At 39.5% G+C, this 15,811-nt stretch overlaps 1 protein-coding gene across 1 annotated transcript in view; it reads right to left on the bottom strand.

Annotated features, from left to right (window-relative positions):
* The window catches only part of LOC130872699 (beta-galactosidase-1-like protein 2), a 55,944-nt gene that overhangs the window by 24,206 nt on the left and 15,927 nt on the right, over positions 1-15,811 (bottom strand). The window contains 5 exon segments of the mRNA XM_057766875.1: positions 126-206; positions 798-935; positions 1,946-2,030; positions 2,725-2,789; positions 3,790-3,871. Of these exon segments, the coding sequence (XP_057622858.1) occupies positions 126-206; positions 798-935; positions 1,946-2,030; positions 2,725-2,789; positions 3,790-3,871 (451 nt within the window).

Genomic DNA, 15,811 nt, shown 5'->3' with positions numbered 1-15,811 from the left:
CAGTGCTGATGATCAAACTGGATTTCTCCCCAAAAGGTCTTCACACATCCCCTACCCCTCCTCCCAAAGCAGATCCCACTGGAGTAATCAAAGTCACCATTTACACAGAAGTTGCTGCCCGGTACCTGTAACATAGTGGAAAAACATTTGAAACACCCGATACTCGGGTGTGTATTCGCCAGATTCTGTCAGCACCGCACAGTAATCTAAAGAGCAAAGAAAAATGTGTCATTTCCCCTAAGAATCCCTTAGCTCTGAGCAAAAAGATCCATGATTCATCAAACTCCAGAGGAGAGCTCTGGGTATATGGTAAGAGAATTCCATATATGTTAGTCCAAACTAAAAGGCATCTACTAAGCTATGATGGGTATGGAGGTGTTACCCCAGAGGCAATCTGTGGGCCTGTGAGCCGCCACCCCATTAAATGTTTATCTTTATAAGAGTTACTGGTCATGGTGTCTCTTCACAACAACAGAAACCGTAATTAAGATAGAGGCTAAGAAAGATACATTTGCGGATATTCTGGTACTCTTAGAGGATCCAAAACAGCAGGTGAAGCAAGGTTCTACACAACAGATAGGCGGGACTAAGCTACTCTTCTGACTGCTCACAAAGTTACAAAAGGCCAAGACCCCAAGATCTAGTGTGGTCACAAACAAATACTAAATGTTCAGTCTCCAGCACACAGAAACTCAAGACAGAGGAAGAGATTTCCCTTAGGGACCTAACCTGCCATGTTTCAGACTCAACAAAGAAGCAGCCCAGATTAGAGATAATTCTGGGAACCAAGTACTTGCCGTAGCTGGTTACTATAGGTAGATAACCATTGGAAGAGCTAGCTCCACCTATTAAACCGAAGTTGGTGCCACCATGGAACATGTAGAAGTTGAAGGAGAACCCAAGGATGAACATCTCCCGCACATCCTTCATCAGCACTGCAGAAAGGTGGGAAGAAAGGGGGAAGCAGGGGTGGGATTAGGATGGGAGAATTCAGTTTGTAGTGGATGTTTAAACTACCTAGACCTAAAATCCTCAAGATCTGCTAGAGCCTGTGCGCAGAAAATCCTATCAGATGAGCCAGGACTTGTTAGAGTAGATGACAGTGTTTGTTTTCATGATACAAAATCACATTACTTTTAATCTAGGTTTCAAATTTGAGGGAATCTTTCTTTCTAGCATACGAACTGTATAACAAATATCAAATATTGCTCATGACTTTTTAGGGCCATACCTATGTCTAGTGTGTTTCTTTCTTTTTTTAAAAAATATTTATTATGTATACAATGTTCTGTCTGTGTGTATGCCTGCAGGCCAGAAGAGGGCACCAGACCTCATTACAGATGAGCCAGCATGTGGTTGCTGGGAACTGAACTCAGGACCTTTGGAAGAGCAGGCAATGCTCTTAACTGCTGAGCCATCTCTCCAGCCCCCTGGCTAGTGTATTTCTAAAGCACTTGTGAACTTCTTAGTGACAAGTCTGAAATGATGGCACCAGTCACATTTACCTTCAACTCCACTTAAATGGCCATCATCCATTCTCCAGGGAGAGTAAGAGAGTGATGAGTCAAAATCAGCCCAGTAGGGACTATACCACTTCCTGCATCTATTCCCAGCACACCTTCATCGTATTTCCCCCTCCCAGAAGACCTCATTCTCATTACTTTTATAGCATAGTAAAATGTATATAAAATAAAAACTACAGAAACTTAACTTCCTCTTCCAATGACCCCATAGGTGCTCAGCCTATGGCCACTCCATGTGAGCAGATGTCTAGATGGTATCTACTTAGCTAAGTTGATTTTTATATTATACAACATCTGAGAATCTTGACCCTAAACCTCAAGTACACTAAGGAACAAAAAACAAACAAACAAACAATCAAAAACAAGCAACCAAAAACAAAGAACCAGACCAGTGCCCCTGTAAAGTCATAAGGAGGGCTCACTCTGTGGATCTCCAAACTGGCGGGGAGTTCCCCACGTGTCAGAAGAGCCTGTCGTATACACCATCATCAGTATGGGGCTTGTGCCCTGAAGGAAAAGAAAACACATCAGTTTAGGAAGCTCTTCCCCAATTCTGCAGCCCTGAACAACCTGCAAAGAAGCTGTGACGCCCAGGGCTTCAGCATTTTAACTGAAAGCAGCCTGCTGCCCCCAGGAGCGCAGAGTCCTACTCTCCCATTCCCACGTGATCTTCCCAGCCACATCGTCTCCTCGTATGACTTCACTGACTTCATTTTTTCCATGCTTTGGGGTGGGAAGGGTATCAATTGCTATTTTAATATTATGCTTTCAAGACATCCTAAAAGTAGAATTTGGAAATTTCTAAAAATAGAATCTTTTTATTCTCCTGGGTGAGCCTAGTAGAGGTCTGGTAAGAAACAGCAGACACAGAGGAAGGATCTCAATGTTCAATTACAGGGGGCTGCATCGGTGAAGGGATCATGACAAGTGCTGGGCTTTCAACTATGGCAGAAAGCAAAGTCCTCAAAACCAGAGTCAACAAAAGTTAGGAATACAGCATGCAAACACTATGGCCTGTGGACCAAGTGTTCTGGATGTATACAATTTGAACCTAAAACCACTTGAAATAGATAGTTAAGGACACCGTGGACTCAGATTTTTAACTAAACTAATTAATACTAAGGTTTCTCTCAATAAGTGATCCAAGAAGTCCTGGGTAGGGCAAGAAGCAAAGTGGCTGTCATGTCTGAAAGGCCTTTACTTGAATGGATTGGAGTTCTTCATATGTTTCTTTCTTTATATTCTTCATGTGGACAGTGGCCAGCACTGTGGGTGGAAAGAACACACGTGAGATCCTGCCGTGACCACACAGTGCAGACTCTCCCAGAACCACGCTGCAGAATCTGGACCACATTTCTTGGACATCCGCCTCTCAAATTCCCACTTCAATACCGCTGTATCCAGAGCTAGCGATAAAGATAAGATGTCACACTTATAACCAAAGAAGCACATATGAATGGATTTACACAATGCCCTTCGCTTAGAAATTATAGTGATGATCTTGAATGTTAAAAAGTGGTTAAAATATGCCACATGACACAAATTAATACATGAAAAGCAAATGAAGCAATTGAGACTCTAAAATTTGATGTTTTTGGTTGTAGGGGTCAAATCCAGGATCTCTTCTATGCTTGTGTTCTAGATCAGATCACTCTTGTAACCTTTACATTACAACAGAGAAGGACACACACGCGTGCGCACACACACACACAAGCAAAAAAAAAACAACTAGGGACGAGAGCATTGGAAGAGGATGGAGTTGACAAAAATCACTTAGAGAGAAGAATTCAAGAATTGCTTTATTGCTTTTCATAGTCTTGGTCCCTATGCATCCATTCTTTCCTCTTTGCATGTTGATCCCATGTACACATGCTAAGCAAGTGCTCTACCCCTGAGAATTACTCCCTCCCACTCGACTCCCAACCCTGCTTTTATTCTCTGGACTTGTTTGTTCTGAGAATGGCCATGGCAGTACCACTGCTCTGAAACCCCTCCATTCTGTGTGGTTCACTCAGGGACACTTGTCAGAGCTGGAGACAACTTACTTGTGCCTCAGCTGTTTCCTGTGCTAGGCCACTCAACGTTTGAAAGGGAGGAGTAACGCTCTGATCCCAGCAGCTGCTGTGCACCAAGGTTGGGCCCTACGTCCTAACTCAGTTTTGACCACAAGTTCTTACCACCGGGAAATGGAAGGAGGATGAACCATAGAAAGACCTGTGCTTTTTCAACTTGGCCAGTGTAGAAATAAGTGCAACCAATACCATACCGTTTTTCAAGTGGCCCTTTCTCAGATTCAGGCCATCGTCTGCAGTCATGAGCAGCTCACTGATCCCTCTTGACACCAAAGCCTGGGGAGAAAGTCAGTAAGAGAAATAAATGGGTTGCCCTGGGCCCATGAATTTTCTTCTTCCTAGGGGTGGAAAAAAACGAAAGAACTATGGTGATGGAGGAATTACTTTCATTTAATAAAGAAACTGCCTTGGCCCATTTATAGGCCAGCCCTTAGGTGGGTGGAGTAAACAGACAGAATGCTGGGAGAAAGAAGCCGAGTCAGGGAGTCGCCATGATTCTCCCACTCCAGACAGATGCAGGTTAAGATCTTTCCTGGTAAGCCAGCTCGTGGTACTACACAGAATATTAGAAATGGGTTAGATCAATATGTAAGAGCTAGCCAATAAGAGGCTGGAACTAATGGGCCAGGCAGTGATTAAAAGAATACAGTTTTGGTGTAATTATTTGGGGGCATAAGCTAGCCATGTGGGCGGTCGGGTGCTGGGGACGCAGCCCTGCCGCTCATATTACTACAGAATGGCGCCCAACGTGGATGATGGAGGAATTACTTTCATTTAATAAAGAAACTGCCTTGGCCCATTTATAGGCCAGCCCTTAGGTGGGTGGAGTAAACAGACAGAATGCTGGGAGAAAGAAGCCGAGTCAGGGAGTCGCCATGATTCTCCCACTCCAGACAGATGCAGGTTAAGATCTTTCCTGGTAAGCCAGCTCGTGGTACTACACAGAATATTAGAAATGGGTTAGATCAATATGTAAGAGCTAGCCAATAAGAGGCTGGAACTAATGGGCCAGGCAGTGATTAAAAGAATACAGTTTCGGTGTAATTATTTGGGGGCATAAGCTAGCCATGTGGGCGGTCGGGTGCTGGGGACGCAGCCCCGCCGCTCCTATTACAACAGAGTGGCGCCCAAAGTGCTAATGAACTCCAAGTAAAACCTGAGAGGGCTTAAAAAGGACACAGAGAGAATTTAAGACAGCTTTTTGCTGTTTGTGGGTTGCATGCGGCAAAGAAATTGTCCTGACTCAGCACAGGAAAAAACTGGCTGTTTTAAAATGCCGGCTTTCTGGGCTGTGCCGCCATTGCAATCTCTGTCTGGCTCCTGCGGGAGACAGAGCTTTTGAATGGAGCATTTGGAGTAAAGTGCTACGATTTGTTTGATGGCAACTAGACTCACTGTGTGCCTAAAAGGAAGTCATTTTGTGCTGCGGCTCAGAGGCACAAGCAGCTCCACCATGCTACTGGTGTAATGTACAAGGATCAGAGGCATGAGCGGCTCCGCCATGTTGGACTGGGCGGGGCAAGCAAGCAGTACCTGTTTTTGACCTAGGAATGTCACAGCTTAGATTCTTAAGCGCTTAGCGATTTAAAAGCACAAAACAAAGTGCTCCTGGATAGTAAAAAAATACAGATTCACAATAAAACAGATTCAGACATAAAAGACCTCTATGGGTCACATTGTTGGATGAATGTACGTAGGCTTGAGAGAGAGAAGAAAAATATATAGAGAATAAAGTTAATGGTTTAAAAAAAAAGGATAAAGTCTTTAAAGAGACAGAGTACAGATAGTTGTAGATTAAAAGAAATAAAGAAAAATAAGCCACGTAAAAATGGAAAATTCACAGAGAGTCTGGATTCTTTGTATTATTGTGTTTTCTTTAAAATTTTTGACTGTAAAGGAGCTAAGTGCAGAGAGACATTTCATTATATGGGCTGCCAAGCTAAACCAGAATGGATATAAGGGTATTATGATTTCAGAATATGGGTCTAAGGATATGATGCTTTGGAGAGGGTCTTCTTTTGTTTTCACAGAGGATGCGACCCTGTGGATTTCTTCTATCCCAATATGGTATGATAGACCACGCCCTCCTGAACGGTTACTGTGAACACCCTCAAAAAATTACTTCACTCAACTGCCAACTGAGATGACCGTGGCACACAGGTTATCCCATAAAAGACCTGAGTAACGACGCCCCCATTCAGCAGGAAGCAGTTTGGAGAGAAAAAACTGCGCCCATGTTCCCAAATATGGTTTATAAATGTTCTTTTACATTTAAAGGGGGATATCATATAGATATAAATAATTTGCTTTGGTGTGGATTTGAAGGTCAATTTTGTTATATGTATATGCATATTTCTAATCTTGATTAAGGTATTGTGATTGTATAGTTCATTAAAAAATTTAATGTATATAGGTTGTTAATGGATAATCATCGATAATTGTCAAGCTTTTAGTCATGTTAGTTAGATTTTCTAGATGTGCATAGATATATTTCAGCTAGATAGGCATTCTTCATATCTTTCAAAGACTGCAGAATATGGCATTTAAACATTTTAATAACTTAGGGCTTTTCATGACAATGAGACACGTCTGCTCCTGGCAGTACCAATCTACTTCAAGAGGAAGATGGGCATTGAAGAGGCTCCTTATGGAGTTTGATAGCCATTTGGGCAAGAAACTGCTCTTACCTGGACTGTTGCATAAACTGGACACAGAGAACCCGCAGAAAAAGGACTGCTAAACTTGCCTAAAGGTGAGATGGATTTTCGGGGTTCCTGACTCATGAAAGAGTCTGCAAGACATTCTGCAGGACACAGCAAAAAGTGACTAAACTGTCTTTGGAATTTCCTGCTTGATGAAAATGTCTGCTGGATACTATGGGCCTGAAGGCTGAAGATGGATGCCCCAACGGTACAGAGGAACTTTGAGTGACTGTCCAGGCAGTGAAATGTCTCTTTCATTTCTAGAGTTTTGGATCTCTTGTTTACTTAGGTAATATTATATCCTTCTGGAGTCTTTGATGGAGTTGAAGAATGGATAGATAGTTATAGTTTTCCTTAGTTATGATAAGAGATAAAATGGATATAAATATTATAACTGTAATTCTTGCTTGATAACTGTTTTGCTATATGTAATCTTACTATGTTAAAGTAAAAGCCTTTCTTTTTTGTTTAAACAGAAAAAGGGGAAATGATGGAGGAATTACTTTCATTTAATAAAGAAACTGCCTTGGCCCATTTATAGGCCAGCCCTTAGGTGGGTGGAGTAAACAGACAGAATGCTGGGAGAAAGAAGCCGAGTCAGGGAGTCGCCATGATTCTCCCACTCCAGACAGATGCAGGTTAAGATCTTTCCTGGTAAGCCAGCTCATGGTACTACACAGAATATTAGAAATGGGTTAGATCAATATGTAAGAGCTAGCCAATAAGAGGCTGGAACTAATGGGCCAGGCAGTGATTAAAAGAATACAGTTTCGGTGTAATTATTTGGGGGCATAAGCTAGCCATGTGGGCGGTCGGGTGCTGGGGACGCAGCCCTGCCGCTCATATTACTACACTATGGTCATGGAAATACCACTGTTCAGTTGAGACATGGAGAGGAAGGCTTCATTCCCCATGCAACCACTTTTATGTTAAAAAGGTAAAACAAAAATGTGAGTCCTGCCTCTGTCACACTCCTCAACAGGAGTCAAACTCCAAACCTAGAGAAGAGGCAGAGGGGCAGTTGTATTACCCAATGCAGTGCTTTCCCCAAAGGACCTCCAGGGGTTGCTCCAAGCCACAGAGCAGAGACTGAATGCTTCTGTCCATGCTGTCACCAAATCACCATACGTCATGAGCCAAATCCACGGGATACACTTCCATCAGTAGTTTCTTCAGTCAGTGGTAAGAGCACATAAATTGTGATTACTCCACCCATGGTGGCCCTTTCACCTGCGTGAACCTTAAATGTTCCTATATTTAAAGGGAAATATGCTATAGAGATTTGCATTGGTATGTATCTTAGTTTATTGATACAAATTTAAGGTCAATTTTGTTATACTGTGTATATGTATATTTATGCTCTTGATTAAGGTCTTGTGATTGTGCAGCTCATTTAAAAGTGTAATGTATAATTAAGAAAATAGGTAAATAGAGAGTCATCTGTAATAGTCAAGCTTTTAGTTATGGTAGTTAGATTTTTTTAGATGTACAGAGAAGTATTTCAGATTCTTCAAATCTTTCAAAGACTACTGAATATGATATTTAAAGTGTTATAAGAATTTAGGATTTTTCATGACAGTGAGACACATGTGCTTCTGGAAAGCACCAAGTTACTTCAAGAGGAAGATGGGCATCGGAGAGGCTCCTTATGGATTTGGTTAGCCATTTGTGCAAGAAACTGGTCTTGCCTGGACTGTTTGATGAATTGGACATGCAGGACTGATAGAGAAATGCCTGCTAAACTTGCCTAAAGGTGAGATGATCCTTTGGGGGTTTCTGCTTCATGAAAAAGTCTGCCAGACATTCTGCAGAATGCAGAAAAAGTGACTGACCAAATGTCAATATAGGCAGAACTGTCTTGGAAATTTTATGCATCATGGAAAAGTCTGCTGTATACTATGGGCCTATGGGCCGAAGATGGATGCCCCAACAATACAGAAGAAATTTGGGAGACTGTACAGGTAGTGAAATGTCTCTGTCAATTTTAGAGTTTTGGAAGTTGCTTACAAAGTACTTCCTGTTTACTTATATAATATTATATCCCTCTGAAGTCTTTGATGGAGTTGAAGAATTTATAGTTATAGTTTTCCTTAGTTATGATAAAAGATAAAGTAGATATACATATTGTAACTATAATTGTTAATTGATATATGTCTAGTTATATGTAATTTTACTATGTTAAAGTGAAAACCTTCCTTTTTTATTTAAACAGAAAAGGGAAGTTGATATGGGATTCCCCTCTGTATGCTATGAATATCACTGACTAGTAAAGGACTGCTTTGAGCCCAAAGCAGAGCAGGGCAGAAAGAGCTAGTTGAGAAAAACTAAAGGGAATGCTGGGAGCAAGAAGGCAGAGTCAGGGAGAAGCCATGGATCTGCCGTCAGAGACAGAGTGCTAAAATGTTGCTGATAGGCCATGACCTCGTGGTGATGCACATATTACCAGAAATGGATTAAATTAAGATGTAAGAGTTAGCCAATAAGAAGTGTTTTAATTAATATAGTTTCTGTGTGGTTATTTTGGTTCTGAGCGGCCGGGATGAACAAGCAGCCTCTTCATGCATATACTTTTTGCTTTTTTTTTTTTTGTCGAAAATCAGGTGTTCATAGGTGTGTGGATTGATATCTGAGTCTTGATTCAGTTCCATTGGTCCTTCTGTCTGTTTTTATGCCAATACCAGACTGTTTTCAGTACTGTAGCTCTGTAGTAGAGTTTGAAGTCAGGGATTGTAATGCCTCCAGAAGTTCCTTTGTTGTACAGGATTGTTTTGACTATCCTGGGTTTTTTTGCTTTTCCAAATGAAGTTGAGTACCATTTTTTTTCGAGGTCTGAGAAGAATTTTGCTGGGATTTTGCTGGGCATTGCATTAAATCTGTAGATTGCTTTTGGTAAGATTGCCATTTTTACTATGTGAATTCTACCTACCCAAGAGCATGGGAGATCTTTTCATTTTCTGGTGTCTTCTTCAATTTCTTTCTTCAGAGATTTAAAGTTCTTGTCATAGAGATCTTCCACTTGTTTGGTTATAGTTACTTCAAGATATTTTATGCTATTTGTGGCTATTGTGAAGAGTGATATTTTTCTGATTTCTTTCTCAGCCCATTTTATCATCTGTGTACAGGAGGGCTACTGATTTTTTTTTTTTTTTTTTTTTTTTTAGTTAATCTTGTATCCTGCTGCATTGCTAAAGGTGTTTATGTTGTAGAAGTTCCTTGGTAGAGTTTTGGGTTTGCTTATGTAAACTATCATATCTTCAGCAAATAGTGAGAGTTTGACATCTTTTCTGATTTGTATCCCCTTGATCTCCTTTTGTTGTCTTATTGCTCTAGCTAGGACCTCAAGAAATATATTGAATAAATATGGAGAGAGTGGACAACATTTTCTTATTTTTGATTTCAGAAGGATTGCTGTGAGTTTCTTTCCATGTAGTTTGATGCTGGCTGTTAGCTTGCTGTGTATTGGTTTAGGTATGTTCCTTGTATCTCTGCTCTCTCCAGGACCTTTATCATGAAGGTATGTTGTATTTTGTCAAAGGTTTTTCTAGCATCTAATGAGATGATCATGTGGTTTTTTATTTCAGTTTGTTTATATGGTGGATTACATTGACAGATTTTTGTATGTTGAACCAGCCCTACATCTCTGGGGTGAAACCAACTTAATCATGGTGAATGATTTTTCTGATGTGGTCTTGGATTCGATTTGTCAGGAGTTTATTGAGTATTTTTTGCATCAATGTTCATGAGTGAGATTGGTCTGTAATTCTCTTTCTTAGTAATATTTTTGTGTGGGTTGTGTATGGGGGTAATTGTAGTCTCATAAAAAAAAGTTTGGCAATGTTCCTTCTGTTTCTCTTGTGTGAGACAATTTGAAGAGTATTGTTATTAGTTCTTCTTTGAAATCTTGTAGAATTCTGAGCTGAAACAATATGGCCCTAGGAATTTTTGTTGTTCTTGTTGGGAGACTTTTGATGACTATTTCTATTCTTTAGCAGTTATAGGTCTATTCAATTTGCTTATCTGGCCTTGATTAAATTTTTGTAAGTGCTATTTATCCAGAAAATTGTCAATTTCCTTTAAGTTTTCCATTTTGGTGAAGCACAGGTTTTTGAAATATAACCTGATGATTCTCTGGATTTCCTCTATGTCTGTTATATGCCCCCCTTTTTCATTTTTGATTTTGTTAATTTGGATATTCTCTTTGTGCCTTTGGTTAGTTTGGGTAAAGGTTTGTCTGTTTTGCTGATTTTCTTGAAGAACCAACTCTTTGTCTCATTGATTCTTTGTATTTTTTTGTTGTTGTTTCTATTTTGTTGATTTCAGCTCTCAATTTGATTAATTCCTGTTTTCTGGTCCTCCTCAGTGAGTTTGCTTCTTTTTGTTCTAGAGTTTTCAAATGTTCTGTTTACTCACTCCTGTGGGATTTTTTCCAGCTTCTTTATGTAGGCATTTGTGCTATGAACTTTTTTCTTAACACTGCTTTCATTGTGTCCCATAAATTTGGATATGTGTTGGTCATTTTCATTAAATTTTAGTAAATCTTTAATTTCTCACTTGACCCATTGATGATTCAGGTGAGCATTGTTTAATTTCCATGTCTTTGTGGGCTTTCTGGAATTAGTGGTGCTGTTAAATTCTAATTTTAAACCATGGTGACCTGATAAGAAATATGAGGTTATTCCAATTTTTTGGTGTCTGTTGAGGTTTGCTTTGTTACCTAGTATGTTGGTCAATTTTTCGAAGGTTCCACGAGCTGCTGAGCAGAAGGTATATTCTTTTATGTTTGGGTTAAATGTTCTATAGATGTCTGTTAAGTCCATTTGAGGCATAACATCTGTTAGTTCCCTTATTTCTCTGTTAATTTTCTGTCTGACAATCCTGTCCAATAGTGAGAGTGGGGTGTTGAAGTCTCCCACTATTAGTATATGAGGTTTAATGTGTGATTTAAGCTTTAGAAGTTTTTTTTTTTTTTTTTTTTTTTTTTTTTTTTTTTTTTTTTTACACATGAGGGTACCTTTTATTTGGAGCATAGATGTTTAGTATTGAGATTTCCTCTTGATGGATTTTTCCTGTGACTAATATGAAATGTCCTTCATTGTCTCTTTTGATTGATTTTAATTTAAAGTCTATTTTGTTAGATATTAGAATAGCTACACTAGCTTGTTTCTTAGGTTCTTTTGGTTGGAATTTTTTTCCCCAACCCTTTACTCTATGGTGATGTCTGTCTTTGAGGTTGAGGTATGTTTCTTGTATGCAGCAGAAGGTTGAATTCTGTTTTAGTATCCAATCTGTTAGCCTGTGTCTTTTTATAGGTGAGTTGAGTTCATTCATATTAAGGGATATTAATGACCAGTTACTGTTAGCTCCTGTTATTTTAGTTTTTGTTGTTGGTGATGTTTTTGTGTATGTGTGTTTCCCTTTTTTGGAATTTGCTGCTGTGAAATCTCTATGTGTTTTTGTGGATGTAGCCAACTTCCTTGGGTTAGCGTTTTCCTTTAGTACTTTGTGTAGCGCTGGGTTTGTGGCTAGGTATTGGTTAAATCTGATTCTGTCATGGAGTATCTTATTTTGTCTTTCTATGGTGATTGAAAGTTTTCCTGGATATAGTAGTCTTGGCTGGCATTTGTGTCATTCTCTTAATGACTGCATAAGGCTTGACCAGGACCTTCTGGCTTTCATTGTTTTCCTTGAGAAGTCAGGTACAATACTGATAGGTCTGCCTTCATATGTTAATTAGCCTTTTTCTTTTGCAGCTCTTAATAATCTTTTTATATTCTGCATGTTTAGTGCTTTGATTTTTATGTGACAAGGGAATTTCTATTTTGATCCAGTCTATTTGGTATTCTATAAGCTTCTTGAATCTTCAAATACATATCTTTCTTTAGGTTGGGAAAGTTTTCTTCTATGATTTTGTTGAGTACATTTTCTTTGCTTTTGAGTTGGTCTTCTTCTTCTATCCCTATCATTCTTAGGTTTGGTCTATTAATGGTGTCCCATATATCCTGGATATTTTGTGCTTAGCTTTTGTTAGATTTTTTTTTCTTTTCTTTATTTATTTATTTATTAAAGATTTCTGCCTCCTCCCCACCACCGCCTCCCATTTCTGTCCCCCTCCCTCGTCAGTCCTAAAGGCAATCAGGGTTCCCTGTACTGTGGAAAGTCCAAGGACCCCCCCCACCTCCATCCAGGTCTATTAAGGTGAGCATCCAAACTGCCTAGGCTCCCACCAAGCCAGTACGTGTAGTAGGATCCAAAACCCATTGCCATTGTTCTTGAGTTCTCAGTAGTCCTCATTGTCCGCTATGTTCAGCAAGTCCGGTTTTATCCCATGCTTTTTCAGACCCGGGCCAGCTGGCCTTGGTGAGTTCCCAATAGAATATCCACATTGTCTCAGTGTGTGCATACACCCCTCACGGTACTGAGTTCCTTGCTCGTGCTCTCTCTCCTTCTGTTCCTGATTTGGACCTTGAGATTTCTGTTGGGTGCTCCAATGTGAGTCTCTGCCTCTGTCTCCTTTCATCACCTGATGAAGGTTAATATTCAGGAGGATGTCTATATGTTTTTCTTTGGGTTCACCTTCTTAGTTAGCTTCTCCAGGATCACGAATTATAGGCTCAATGTCCTTTATTTATGGCTAGAAACCAAATATGAGTGAGTACATCCCCTGTTCCTCTTTTTGGGTGTGGCTTACCTCACTCAGGATAGTGTTTTCTATTTCCATCCATTTGCATGCAAAATTCAAGAAGTCATTGTTTTTTACTGCTGAGTAGTACTCTAATATGTATATATTCCATACTTTCTTCATCCATTCTTCCATTGAAGGGCATCTAGGTTGTTTCCAGGTTCTGGCTATTACAAACAATGCTGCTATGAACATAGTTGAGCATATACTTTTGTTGTATGATAGGGTATCTCTTGGGTATATTCCCAAGAGTGGTATTGCTGGTTCCAGGGGTAGGTTGATCCCGAATTTCCTGAGAAACTGCCACACTGCTTTCCAAAGTGGTTGCACAAGTTTGCATTCCCACCAGCAATGGATGAGTGTACCCCTTTCTCCACAACCTCTCCAGCAAAGGCTATCATTGGTGTTTTTATTTTAGCCATTCTGACAGGTATAAGATGGTATCTTAAAGTTGTCTTGATTTGCATTTCCCTGATCGCTAAGGAAGTTGAGCATGACCTTAAATGTCTTTTGGCCATTTGAACTTCTTCTGTTGAGAATTCTCTGTTCAACTCAGTGCCCCATTTTATAATTGGGTTGATTAGTTTTTTACAGTCTAGTTTCTTGAGTTCTTTATATATTTTGGATATCAGACCTTTGTCAGTTGTGGGGTTGGTGAAGATCTTCTCCCAGTCAGTGAGTTGCCTTTTTGTCTTAGTGACAGTGTCCTTTGCTTTACAGAAGCTTCTCAGTCTCAGGAGGTCCCATTTATTCAATGAGGCCCTTAATGTCTGTGCTGCTGGGGTTAGACGTAGGAAGTGGTCTCCCGTGCCCATGTGTTGTAGAGTACTTCCCATTTTCTCTTCTATCAGGTTCAGTGTGTTTGGACTGATATTGAGGTCTTTAATCCATTTGGACTTGAATTTTGTGTATGGTGATAGATAAGGATCTATTTTCATTTTCTACAGATTGACATCCAGTTTTGCCAGCACAATTTGTTGAAGATGCTCTCTTTTTTCCATTGTATACTTTTAGCTCCTTTATCGAAAATCAGGTGTTCATAGGTTTGTGGGTTAAAGTCAGGGTCTTCTATTCGATTCCATTGGTCGACTTCTCTGTTTTTATGCCAATACCAAGCTGTTTTCAATACTGTAGCTCTGTAATAGAGTTTGAAGTCAGGGATGGTATTGCCCCCAGACAATCCTTTATTGTATAAGATTGTTTTGGCTATCCTGGGTTTTTTGTTTTTCCATATAAAGTTGATTATTGTCTTCTCCAGATCTGTGAAGAATTTTGATGGGATTTTAATTGGGATTGCGTTGAATCTATAGATTGCTTTTGGTAGAATTGCCATTTTTACTATGTTGATCCTCCCAATCCAAGAGCAAGGGAGATCCTTCCATTTTCTGGTGTCCTCATCGATTTCTTTCTTCAAAGACTTAAAGTTCTTGTCAAATAGATCTTTCACTTCCTTGGTTAGAGTTACCCCAAGATATTTTATGCTGTATGTGGCTATCTTGAAAGGTGATGCTTCTCTGATTTCCCTCTCTGCTTCCTTATCCTTAGTGTATAGGAAGGCAACTGATTTTTTGGAGTTGATCTTGTATCCTGCCACATTACCAAAGGTGTTTATCAGCTGGAGGAGTTCTTTGGTAGAATTTTTGGGGTCGCTTATGTATACTATCATATCATTTGCAAATAACGAAAGCTTAACTTCTTCCTTTCCAATACGAATCCCCTTGATCCCCTTATGTTGTCTTATTGCTATTGCTAGAACTTCAAGCACTATATTGAAGAGGTATGGAGAGAGTGGACATCCTTGTCGTGTTCCTGAATTTAGTGGGATGGCTTTGAGTTTTTCCTCCATTTAATTTAATGTTAGCTGTTGGCTTGCTGTAAATAGCTTTTATTATATTTAGGTATGACCCATGTATCCCTAATCTCTCCAAGACCTTTATCATAAAGGGGTGTTGAATTTTGTCGAATGCTTTTTCAGCATCTAATGAAATGATCATATGGTTTTTTTCTTTCAGTTTATTTATATGGTGGATTACATTGATAGATTTGCATATGTTGAACCAGCCCTGCATCTCTGGGATGAAGCCTACTTGATCATAATGGATATTTTTTTCTAATGTGTTCTTGGATTCGGTTTGCCAGTATTTTATTGAGAATTTTTGCGTCGATGTTCATGAGTGAGATAGGCCTGTAATTCTCTTTCTTGGTTGGGTCTTTGTGTGGTTTTGGTATCAGGGTAACTGTAGCTTCATAAAAGGAATTTGGCAATGATTCTTCTGTTTCTATATTGTGAAATACCTTAAGGAGTATAGGTATTAGCTCTTCTTGGAAGTTCTGGTAGAATTCTGCATTGAAACCATCTGATCCTGGGCTTTTTTTGGAAGGGAGAATTTGATAACAGTTTCTAGTTCTTCGCGACTAACAGTTCTATTTAGATCGTTCACCTGGTCTTGGTTTAGCTTTGGTATATGGTACTTATATTAAAAAATGTCCATTTCTTTTGCATTTTCCAGTTTTGTGGCATACAGGTTCTTGTAGTAAGATCTAATAATTCTCTGAATTTCCTCCGTGTCTGTGGTTATGTCCCCCTTTTCATTTCTGATCTTATTATTTGCGTTTTCTCTCTCTGTTGTTTAATTAGTTTGGATAGGGGTTTGTCGATCTTGTTGATTTTCTCCAAGAACCAACTTTTTGTTTCATTGATTCTTTGGACTGTTTTCTGTATTTCTATTTTGTTGATTTTTGCCCTCAGTTTGATTATTTCCAGTCTTCTACTCCTCCTGGGCATGTCTGCTTCTTTTTTTTTCTAGAGCTTTCAGGTGTGCTGTTAAGTCCCCA

Source organism: Chionomys nivalis, chromosome 4 (genome assembly GCF_950005125.1).
Source record: "Chionomys nivalis chromosome 4, mChiNiv1.1, whole genome shotgun sequence".
Classification (NCBI taxonomy): Eukaryota; Metazoa; Chordata; class Mammalia; order Rodentia; family Cricetidae; genus Chionomys; species Chionomys nivalis.
The sequence above is the reverse complement of the archived record's forward strand: the minus strand, read 5'-3'. Positions and strand labels throughout refer to the sequence as shown.